The sequence below is a fragment of the Leuresthes tenuis genome, unplaced genomic scaffold (assembly GCF_036924035.1).
Source record: "Leuresthes tenuis unplaced genomic scaffold, fLeuTen1.0.hap1 SCAF_9, whole genome shotgun sequence".
In the NCBI taxonomy this organism is placed as follows: domain Eukaryota; kingdom Metazoa; phylum Chordata; class Actinopteri; order Atheriniformes; family Atherinopsidae; genus Leuresthes; species Leuresthes tenuis.
In genome coordinates this window covers 21,511,265-21,522,966 of record NW_027325363.1, presented here as the reverse complement: position 1 = coordinate 21,522,966, position 11,702 = coordinate 21,511,265, and the positions used below count along the sequence as shown (strand labels likewise).

At 41.6% G+C, this 11,702-nt stretch overlaps 1 protein-coding gene across 2 annotated transcripts; it reads right to left on the bottom strand.

The window, feature by feature from the left end:
• Window positions 1-618: 618 nt before the first annotated feature.
• barx2 (BARX homeobox 2) lies at window positions 619-10,894 on the bottom strand. Of its 2 annotated transcripts, none has more exons than XM_072392825.1 (4): window positions 10,491-10,894; window positions 5,450-5,765; window positions 2,368-2,470; window positions 619-1,729 (listed from the first exon to the last, which is right to left on the bottom strand). In XM_072392825.1, exons 1-4 carry the CDS (start codon window positions 10,675-10,677, stop codon window positions 1,445-1,447), a joined length of 891 nt encoding a protein of 296 aa, XP_072248926.1. In that variant the 5' UTR covers window positions 10,678-10,894; the 3' UTR covers window positions 619-1,444. The 2 variants fall into 2 exon arrangements, with proteins under 2 accessions (XP_072248926.1, XP_072248927.1); XM_072392826.1 differs by having other exon boundaries at window positions 2,386-2,470.
• Window positions 10,895-11,702: the final 808 nt, after the last annotated feature.

The following is an 11,702-nucleotide window of genomic DNA, read 5'->3' as shown; positions in this document are numbered from 1 at the left end:
AGCTTGTGGTTGCGTATGTGAAATCAAACCCGCGTACCAAGAGTTCCTACAAGTGTGACCAAATCACAAAGCCGCTGTGTCGGAAATGATGACTGACAGAATGACAGAATTTAAACAATAGAATTTTTTTATTAATGGTATTTAAATACATAAACACACACCTGCAAAAATAATTTTGTACAAACCTGAAAAAAAAAAGGCGAACAAGCTTACCAAACATTTACATCAGAAAAATACTGCGCTTTTTGTGTGAAACGATAACACACTAAAACAAATCTGTGTCATTCAAACTTTTGACTCCGTAAAATGACAAATCTTTGCAAGGAGAGCAAGTTTGAAGTGTACAGGGAAGTCACTTACAGGCAGTTGAACACAGTGTTATGTTAATGCAGGTCTAACATACCGATTGGGGTTCTCATGCAAAGTGGGGTTTTTTTCTGTGTATCTCTGGCACAAGTGCCCTCCTGGCTGAAAATTATCCTGACTCCCATGAAAGAAGAAAAAAGATCAGGGACAGCTGAAACATAACAACTATCTTAATCCAACTTAAAATAGTTATATATATAGATATATATATATATATAGATATATATATATCTATATATATAGATATATATATATATGTATATATATATATACACACACACACATATATATATGTATATATATATATCAAAAACACTATATATTTTGTACTTTATACATATTTCTACAGTATGATACAGTGTATGGCTTGGCAGAAAAATTGATTTTCAGCTTTGGAAAAAAAGAAATGCGTACTTTACTGAGCAACTAATGAACACGTTTGTGCCTTAAAGCTGTACAGTACAACTCCAAACTAAACATTTAAGTTTCCTTTTCAAAACTATACAAATCTGTTTCCATGTATGGCACTAGACTGTAAAAAATATACTGCGTTTTAGCAGCTGTAATACAAACACGATAAATGCTTTCCTCTGAGACCAACAAGGCACTGTAGCAATTTCATATTACAGTTTTTGGCCGTAAACTGATATGCGATACAAATATACGCTACAAAAAGGCAGTGTTTGATCTTTGTCAGCTTTGAGAGCTGAGAGGCGTGAGTGATCCCTCACAAGTGAAAAGCAAAATTACTTGATGATGTGATACGTGTCACTATGTTGTGATTAAGGCTTGACTGACCTGTTTGGATTTGACAGATTTACACTCCTTACAAGATGGACTTAAGGCCATGGGATTACCAGTGCAATCAGTGAGGATGAAGGTTAGCTCTTTGTATGATAATCTTCCCAGTACACAAAAAAATACAAGGCTACACTTGGCAAAGACTGGAAGCCATCGATGTGTATCCAGTCAACTTGCTAAAGTAAATGGCTCTGAACACCACACAGGCTTTGTACACTGATCCTGAGGCACTATTTGTTTTCAGATTGGCTTTAGTCTTTGGTTGATTTGTTCTTGCTTAGCTGGCTGTGTGACTTTCTGACATTAGGAGTGGCTGCTCACATTCAGATCCCTCCATTGCTCCGGTTGGACTGGGAGTTTCTGAACTGAGAGCTCGGGTTTCCAGTGCAGATGCTTCCCCTCCATGAGCCAGCACTGCTTCCTCAGCCACCCTCCTCATCATTTCTTCCTCCTCCATTTTCAGTCTTCGCTCTTCAGCCTCTATTTCCTCGGTGGTAGGAATAGAGTTCTTCTTGGGTCTTCCCTTGGGCTTAGTCGGGGCCTCGTGACCTCCTTTGAGCACCTAGAATAACACACAGTCTTAGTGGACTGCTCTGATAATAAATGGCAACAGAAGTCAAAGGCAATGCTTGCTATTATAGTAATTAAGCGAAGACGTATCGCTGCTGGCTGCACCTTGTGCACTCATTCATCTTTAACGGCTTCGGGTCTTTTTTGTTCTCCACGTTGTTGACCCTTCCACAAAAGTGTTTGCTCTCACCGCAATCATCATCAGTCAAAGCACACTTAGCCTTCCCACACCCTTGCTTCCTACCATATTCCTATCTATCATTTCTTATTCTCATCGTTATAGTAACCAACAGTAGTAACAGACAGTATATGCACACTTAGCTGTGAAATGAACAATGCTTTTGATCATTTGGTAGAAAAACTTTCATTTAAATATGAATTCATTAAAAGTACATTAATGTTGATATGAAACCAAAACAACTACAATGAACTGTCAAACTGTTATTATACAGTATATACGGTACTAAAACAACATGCAACAGCTTTAAGAATTTGTATAATAGTATATTAGGCTAGAACTCAGTTGAATTTAACCTGAATCTTGTTTATATGAGCAAATCCCATACAAAATGACAAAGACAAGTTCAAGAATAGATTGTGAAAATGCTCTTATATGTAGCCCATTGTTACCTGATATGCCAGGCTTACCATTTTCTTCCATTTCATACGCCTGTTTTGGTACCACGTCTTTACTTGAAGCTGTGTGAGACCAAGGGACTGAGCCAGGTCCAACCTGCAGAATCACACAAAAAAAAATTTTATGAGGCTTTTTTGGTCTGTAGTGACTATTCACATCCTTAAACCATCTGTTTTAGTCCTTCTCAGGAGAAAGTTTGTTTTCTCCCACTAACAAGACAACATAGAAATTGTCACAATTGTCACAATACTTCATGTAGCCAAGCTTCAAAACACATTTTAAAAATATCAACTGACCTAATTCATAAAAATGCTTCAAACTTTTTGACGTTTTGCATATTTTTGATGCTTAACATGTCCTCTTTAGCCAAGCTAGCTAGCTTAATAGTTACGGTGTAGAGTTAACATTGTGGAACTTGTGGTTCAAGTCCGCAGTTGTGTCTTCATTTGTGTAACTACCCTCAATTTAAATATGCAGCAACTGAATTATGGTTGGGTATGATGTAGAAGCACAAGACAATTTCCTGTTTGAACCATCTTTAACCTCATCTTAGCCTAAACAGCTATGCATTGTTTTGACATGTTTTAAACATCCATTTAACAAAACTAAAGGTTGCCCTGACTTCAGACATAACTACAGTACATGACCTTTCACTAAATCTCCTAATGTCTATGAATCTCCCATCAAAGCTGGAGTCTGACACAGTACACCTGCAGCTTAGAAGAGGTGCTTGAAATATCTGTACAGAGGTCAGTAATCCAGTCACAACACTTTAAGCTGGATGATTGGGGCTGCTGGAGAAAATTCTGAATGCATCCACCACATGTGGTGATGCATGACTAATTGGGCCATTGGTTGGTGTGTAATGGAAACCTCAGGAAGGGACAGATAAATTGAACAAGGCATCCATGTTCATAGGAAAGGAGTGGTTATTGATTTCTTTTTAAAATGGGATTTCCTCTTCCCTGCTCTTCACAAGGCCTGTAACAGTCAGATGAAGGGTTTTTCACATCCACCAACCCCCGAGGGAAAGGAGCCGACTTTCATTTGATGCTGAAAGTGGAAGCCAAGACTGAGGAAAGCAGTGAACACAATCTAAAAACCAGAGCAACAACAAAAAAAGAGACAAATCTCTGGAGATTCATGTAGCTCTTTCTAAACCTTATACCTTGCATAAAGAACTGTCTGTATGTGATTCTGTGAGAAAGAGAGAATGTGTGTGTGTGTGTGTTTTGTGCACGTATGCATTTAAAAAAACACCTAATATGGATGATCATGCTGTCTTTTAAACATTGCTATTTTACACATACCAGTTTATATCAGGACAACCACTGGAGGCAGGAAAAGTAATTGCAGAAAAGGAAAATACCCCAATTATTTACAGTCGTTAATTCGCAATGGAGAGAAACCACACACACAGCAACAGAGTATTTAAGTCACTCCCTCCAGGCTACAGCAAGGCCGCCATTTTGTTTCACAAGGGAATCTTGTGTGTTACTCAGTACCTTTGAAAAGTATTGATGATGAGGATGATAACATGGGTAATTATTGCAGCTGTAATTATTATATTTGGGAGCTGCAAACGACCCATAGCTACACTATGAAATAAATAATCAAAAGTCTTTTCAGGAATATTTTTGGTTTTGCTTAAACTCGCCCACACATATAGACTTATTTGAAGACCGCAGACACTAAAAGGGGAAAAGTGAAGTTATCTTTAGATCATAACAAACCAAAGTAGGGAGCACGCTTTGATGTGGGATTTTAAAAGGGGATTTTCTCTGCTGATGTTTTTCCTCCAGCTGGGTATTTAATTAATTTTCAACACGCAGTCAGAATCGGATATTTTGAATGAACACAGTATTTTGGCACAGCTATTCATGCAGGTGGTTGGTTTTGATCACTGAGTTGTGCTCTGCCTCAAGGCTTTTGCTTTAATATGAGGCAGGGCACCTTTCCAGCAGCTCCGGGCAAGCCAGTTTGTGGTATATATTATAATGCATTGTGGGGATGTTACCAACAGATGTCATTTGCAACAAAAAAAAAAAGCAAATTCTATTCTTAATATGCAAACGAGATGTCATTGGCAACTGCATTGCTTTGAGGACAGAGTAACTAATTTCATGTCTACTTATAGGGACCTGTTTCACAAAAAAAAACTACTTAATTCTGTTTTTTTTTTAACAAAAATACAATCTCTTCTCAATGCAAAGTTTTGTACCTTGTTAGAAATTTCTGCTGTACAGACTTTTACAAAGTTTATGGTTCAATACCATTCTGAGTTGGAAAAATAGTCTGCTAGCCAAATGTAAAAATGAAGTCGCCAATAAAACTGGAAAATATGTTCTAACCTCATGTCAGGTCCCAAAATTGACTTTAGACACAGATATTAACATACAGATTACCTCATCATATTGTAGAGAACTAAATATATTTTATATCCACTTGCAGTGAGTGAAATGATTGGCAGTAAATCAGTCTAATATATTTCTGTTTGCTTGTGTTGGCCACTGTCCCCGCTCTCTTGAATAAGGCAGTGTTTCTTTGTTGGAGCTTTTTTTTTTGCTGTTGGGGAGCTCAGGGTTAAAAACGTTACTCTTGTCTCAACTAGCACGCTGAGGTAATGCTCTGGCTCCAACAAATTCACATTACATGAGACATTCCCCACAGGATAAATCAAAAATTATGATGCCAGGTTAACTACCACCTGATAATTGCATCTGCGGCTTTGTGAATGTCCTTCAGTGTGCGTGCATTCTCTGAACTTTTCAAATCTGCTCTCTATGCTGGTTGTCAAAATGTTACAGTTGAGTGACACTTATATGACCCTGGTAGCTGGTGCATCAGGTTTATTTAATAACTCTGCGTCAACTCTGACATATAGTTGGTTTGCGTTCTTTTTTGGAAGGTACGAAGCTAAAGTTTTACAGTTATAGTTTGTCTTTTACGTGTTTTTATGAGTGTTAACGGTTTCAGCTCTGGTATTGCCTTTTTTTCCCCTTTGCAGCAGACTTTAGTGACAACTCTTATTTAGTTGAAACAAGCTCAGTTTATACGTGCCTGAACTATACTGACCTATCAGGTGTGGACAAGTACTTCTGCTTCTGGAACTTCTTCTCCAGACCCATCAGCTGCAGCTCGGTGAAGATAGTGCGGCTGCGGCGGGGCTTCTTCAGGCGGGGCGTGCTGCGCTCCGTCTCTGACTCGCTGCTGATGCTGAGGGGCGTCTGGCTGGGTGAGGGCTCGGAGCCCCGCGGAAGCTGCGGGGAGATCAGGGGCAAGTGCGAGTGGACAGTGCCAGGAGAGGAAGGCTGCGGCAGGTGGGGTGGCAGGTTGGGCGGCTGCCGCGTGATCACAGAGAGCAGCGGGTAGGCACGCAGTGACGAGGAGCCTGGAAGAGCATAGACAGTTTGTCAGGCCATGGAAACATAAAGAAACGCATTAAAGCACCGCGATTACATTAGATACCTTCTTCAGAAGGACTATAAGTTTTTAGTGAGCTCTCATGAACCCTTCTGTCACCTTGGCTGTACCATCATCGACTGCCTGTAATTGCTCAGACAGCTTCGTTTTTAATTGAGCAGTGTTTGCTGTGAAGAGTGTTTTGGCTTCGACCTCCTTCTTGTAGAGGGCCGTGATCCCCATGACGCAGGCAGGGTTTTACACTGATCCTCTGAACCTTTCAAATGAAAGATGATTTTTAAAGGTTGTTAAAAATTAACTGGCTCTCCGGCACAAAACTACAACCGCATGACTTGAAAGGCCACTGCAGTTCAGACACAAAATGAGCTGTAATAAAATCTAAAAGTACAATAAAGATAAATGTTTTTTTTTCCCTCCATCTCCTGCATTCTCACCTGCTCTTGTGCAAATGCTCTTTACAAACACCAACACACACACACATACACACGCGCGCGCACGTTTTAGGTCTTATGAGCCGGGAAAAAGCTGGAGCCGCCAGAATCAATAAAAAGCAGCACTTGTCTGGAGCCAAGGCTGGAGGGATGGAGACCTGTAGGTTGGCAGAATGGATGCGATGGATCAAAAAAAGTGCGCAAGAAAAATCCTCACAGCTTCAAACAGAAAGCCAGTCTCTACACAGACAAGTAGTGCAGATGCTAATGGGCTGATGAGGAGCAGGACGTGGGACACATGGGGAAGCACTTGATCTCTTCCTGAACCAACAAAGTAGACACACATATGCAGCGCAAGCAGAGGGTATAAAGTCAGACTGGGCCTCTTTTATTTATTCATTCATTCCTTTTTATTACTGTGCCTAGATTGCTTTTTATCACTTCCAGCAATCCTTAAGAGTTTCTATCCCCCACCAAGACCAAAGTGAAAATATGCAGCACAAAAGAAAGTGAGTATGTAGTGATTCACGAGCACAGAGGATTACACACATAAACTGTGCTCAAATTCCAGGTGAGCTCCACTATTGGATGCATATCAAGCATGAGGAAACATAACAACTCCGTGCAAGTGTGCATACAGGTAGCGGCGGGTGGCTCTGCGCACACACACACATGCACAGACACTGCCCATGGCTTGTCATGACATCATGGTAAGGTGCTGAGGTCATCTCTAATCCCCCAATGTTAGATTGCTGACTCGCAACAAGTCCAAACAAGAGAACCTCTTTTCATTGCTCGTACGCTCTTTCTTTCCATCACTACCATTCCATTTATGTTGTTCTTGGTCTTTCTGTCACTGTCAGATCGGTGTTAATGCTATCAATAAATCATCTTGGTTTGTACTCCTTAACAGGGGGAATTTTACATTGACATTCAATGAACTGGAATTCGTGGAATGGAAGGGTCAACGTCAGTCATGTCTTCCTTAAGGAAGACCGCACTTCAATTTGTCCTCACAGCTCTCAGGAAGTCTCCTGTCAGCATTGAGCTTGAGGGTGTCTCTGGACAGTTACCCCCGGGGGGGTGGGGGGGCGAGAGAGAAAAGACAGAAGAAGATGGGGAGCAAAGGGGGAAATGTCAGCCAGCCCTCATGGTGACTTTCCACTGACAGCGAGGCCAGCTCTCTGATATGTTGTTGACAAGCGCCAGCGTTCTGTCAATAGTCTACAAATAAACTGTTTGAGGCGCTGCAGGAATGCACCTCAGCCCTATGCAAAAGCACACGGATCCTCTCGATAATCACAGTTGGCATGTAGGAAATGGAACAAGCGCTCATAGTAACCATTACAGACTGCGTACCTGCTAATAATAGATCAACAAGAACAGTTTGTTAAGCGTTACTTTGAATACAGATTGTTTTCTCCATTGATAAAAGATATCATGACATCATTCTTCTGGGACAAACCTTTTTTTTTATTTTGTAAGTGTTTCCTGCAAACACTTGCTCTCTATCGTAACATCTGCACATCCTCTCTGGCTCTTTCTTTTCTTTTCAGTGGACAGCTGGAATGAATGATTCATTGATGCACATGAAGTTTTGCAATTAGCTCACACAATAAACTGAGTGGTGACAACTACGGCTGCTCAATTAAACATTTTGTTTGCTTAATTATTTTCGGGGCTGCGCCCAAATCGAATCTGATGGGGCAACAGGCTGCGCGGCTTGTGTTGTTTTTTCACCAGCTCATCAGGACATGACACATTCTAAAGACTCAGTGGCACTCCACATACTGAGAGTAATTACCATGGCCTTGTTTCTGAGGACAAACTTGAGCAAAAAGCATTACATTAAGTGTTTTAGCAATCTGAAATGTGATCCACGCTGAAATCTGCCTGGAGCATAAACGACTTTCAGAGCTGATTAATTGCTCCCCCCTTTTTGAGGGTCAGAGAGATCTGACGGTAGAATGGGAATTGCAGGGAGATGACAGCCTGTCAAACATTATCCTCAAGTGAGGATGGAAGATCTGTACACCCTTTTCCTTTGTGTGTGCGTACGTATCTATGTGTGTGTTGACACGGGAGTTGTCAACCTCCTAAAGCTGACTTTAAACCTAATGGGTGGCTTTATTGTCTTCGGCGGATTAGACTTTAAGATGGAATAAAAACCCTAGCTCACATGGGTTTCTTCTGTAAGCCCTAAGCCTGAACCATACCAGAGCACTTCAATCTTCATGCACTCCTACTTTTTTTTTTTTTTTTCAAAATATATATTTGTCATTATGCTGTCAAGTGAGATTACACCACAGTTGATCTTAATCTCTTTCACCTCCTCCAGAAAACCCCACTAAAAGCTCTGCCCTGGGTCTTGCTGAGAGACGGGCCGCCAAATGAAATATCGTAACCTGCCATTACTTCCCTCACTGTTCAGCCGCAGGTCAGGGCTCATTGTCAATGATCCCGCTGGCACTGACATGGAATGAACTCCCCGATTGTTAGGCACTTTCGCTTTGCAAAGTGAAGGTCTGCACTTCGTGCCACAACCAGTTAAGCTGCGAGAAGAAACTAAATTCCTCCGAGAAAATTAAAAACAAACAAATCTCACAGAGCAAAAATCTGAGCGCTTGAGTGGTGCAGAAGTGATAAATAACACAAAACTTCCCCTGCTATCAACTCCTGCAGTGAGCATTGTCAGCATTACTATCTTTCAGCAGCCTCCACTGGTAGCAGGAGGTTACAACATCCCTTCCTCTGCAAAAAGTCAACTTTCCCTCTCAGGGGGCCATGCAGAGGCCAGCCACCTCTCTTTGGCCCAAGACCTGTGGGCTTGCCAGCTTCTATATCAAGCACTAAAAGCCATTGATGTTGGGGAATATACTGTGTCTCACACTCCGGCGGCCACAAATAAGTAGTGGGCGCAGTGTTCTGATATGCAGGCCGGGTTACTCTATCCATCTGAAGAAGAGAGGAAAAAAAAAAAAGAAAAAAAAAGGGGTGCCAAAGCCCTGTCATAGTCCCCCTCTAGCACACACCAATCCATATCAGAGGGATGAGGGAATCGCTTGTCCTATTTTTATCCAACCATGCCGCTCTCATCATCAAATTGCAGTGGATTATTATTTCAGACTTTAGAGTAATTATCCTAATGGCCTGAGTTGCCTGGATTGATCTGCTTATACAATCGAGAGTCAACGATGAGATTTTGTTTTGTACAGTGCGCTGCAGTGACTTCTGTCAACCTTCAGTGACTAGCTTCTATATTTGATCTGTCTATCTGTGGGAAACTATGGGAGACTATGATGCACGTTTGCTCTGCATTTCCTCCAGTATCAGTCTCCATCTCCAAGTTGCCAGGTATTCTGTTTGTTTTTTTATCTTTTCTTTTTTCTCTCCCCAGATTGCACTTTGAGACACGCGTTTCCTGCATGCGAGCATCTTCGCTTTGCTTTGTGACTTACAGCAGCAGCAGCAGCCTACTACCATCGTTCCATCCGTAAATGCCCAGCAGCAGGAAAGCTCATCACGAGGGGCTCTGGGGAATACATTTCTTACAATCATTTATCAAACCAAATCAGATCAATCAGATCAAAGGTTACAGCTTTGTAACCACGGGCCTCTATGAGATTCTCCTTTATCTGCCTCATCTGTCCCAGTGCCACTTAGCTGACTTTTAACCGCGCCACTTCATCAGCTTCGTCATTTATCATTTATCAACAAAAGCCCTGAAGCGACGCTGACGTTCACCGCGCCTTTGATTTTCAACACGTAGCCTCAGCATGATTCATAATGTTAAGAGTCAGGAAGGTGAAGTGTCCGATGATGTGATAAAAAAACCAAAACAATATCATTGCGAAAAAATGGAATGATTCAGCAAAGTAATCATGCAACCGCACTAACAAGTTCTGAGAATCGTGCGTATAGTCGGTTGGGATATCAACATTACAGTTTGCATAACTAGACCAAGCACGATGAATGATAACTTTTAAAAGATGGCGATAATAACTTTATGACGCCACCTAATTTTTTTATAACGTCAACACAGCCACCACCACTCAGCCAATAAACCTATTATAGTTTATTAGGCCTACAATAAACTAATAAACTGTTTTTTTGTTGTTGTAAATGCCCCCCAATTAGTGCGCCGTTCGAACTGATCATGTCCAGAAATGGAAATAATTCACATAGTAGCTACCGCACACGTGTGACACTTTCCATGTTGTAATTACAATGTAGCCTAACAATAACAGAGACCACGCACTTACCCGAACATGAATGGAGAGGCTTTGGTCGAACAACGAGGGAGGGACACACGGAGTAAAGAGAAAGTTTCTCAAAATAATCACAAGTTTCCTTGGAGAGGATCTCGTCAATCATGAACGTCTTGTAGCGTCGCCTGGCAGCCTTCAGCTGTCCGGCGGAGGAGAGCCTCAGCTCGGCTTGACAGTGCATGATGCGTCCTGGTGCGCAGCGCGCCGCCCTCGCTCAACAGCGTGTCTTTATGTCTGCGGATGGCTACGCTTATGCGGGCTTTCTCCGTCTGAAGAGGCGAGCACCGGAGCTCAGGCGTTTAAACGAGCCATTGTTTATCTTTCATAAATGGAGATTTGCTTTTCCTGAAGTGTCAGTAGCCGCCGCACAATACGCCACAGTAGAAATGCGCTGCGCTCACACCCACCGCTATATAAACCATCCCTTCTGTTGCACTGCTTCATACTCCCCTCTCTCAAGGCCACCTCCCAAACACCCCTCCCGCCTTCACACACACACACCCACACACACACACTCAAACACCATCGGAAAACGTTTCCTCTGTGAGATTTATATTAATCACAACTCTAAAAGTTACGCTTCTCGTCCAATTTAGTCCTCGCAGCGCGATTAAAGTTGATTATTATAAAAAGACTAAACACTACTTTTAAACCTGGTGTTGGCCTATAATAACGGCTGATATGGGAGCCCATCGTTTCATTTTTAAATGAACTGGCTGACATCGAAGCCTCCTGGTTTCAAAAGTTTTGATTTGAATAAACTGCCTCGATAAAGTCGCGTGGACCAGGTTTGCTTTGACCATGGAGGCTACAACATCAGAACGTGTTCATTCGATAAACCTTGACTGAAGTGGACTCAAATTAAAAGTGTCATTTTGGAACCGCCAAACGGTCTTTTTCTTTTCTTTTCTTTTGTTCCTTAACCAAAGTTGTCGTGTTCGAGAGTCAAAAACATCCCCTGAACATCTCGCGTGGGATCTGTTAGTTTCCTCAGTTAGACTACTTCATTGTTGTTTTTTTAATCAAACTTATATTTGACGGATTTCATTCCTTTTAATTAATTTGATAGAACTGTATTATATCGGTTTGAAGTGGACTGTGCCTTCAAAGTGCATTTGCGATGACATTTGTTGGGATTTTGTGCTGCGTATAATTAAACTCAGTTGGGCTAAGTTAACCTTTCCATTTATACAATGGCGAATTATT

Coding starts and splice junctions, on each gene's coding strand:
- barx2 (XM_072392825.1), bottom strand. CDS start 10,677: ATGCACTGTCAAGCCGAGCTGAGGCTCTCCTCCGCCGGACAGCTGAAG. Junction 5,766..10,490: donor GCCTCTCCATTCATGTTCGG/GTAAGTGCGTGG, acceptor ATGCTCTTCCAG/GCTCCTCGTCACTGCGTGCC. Junction 1,730..2,367: donor TGGTAAGCCTGGCATATCAG/GTAACAATGGGC, acceptor GTGTTATTCTAG/GTGCTCAAAGGAGGTCACGA.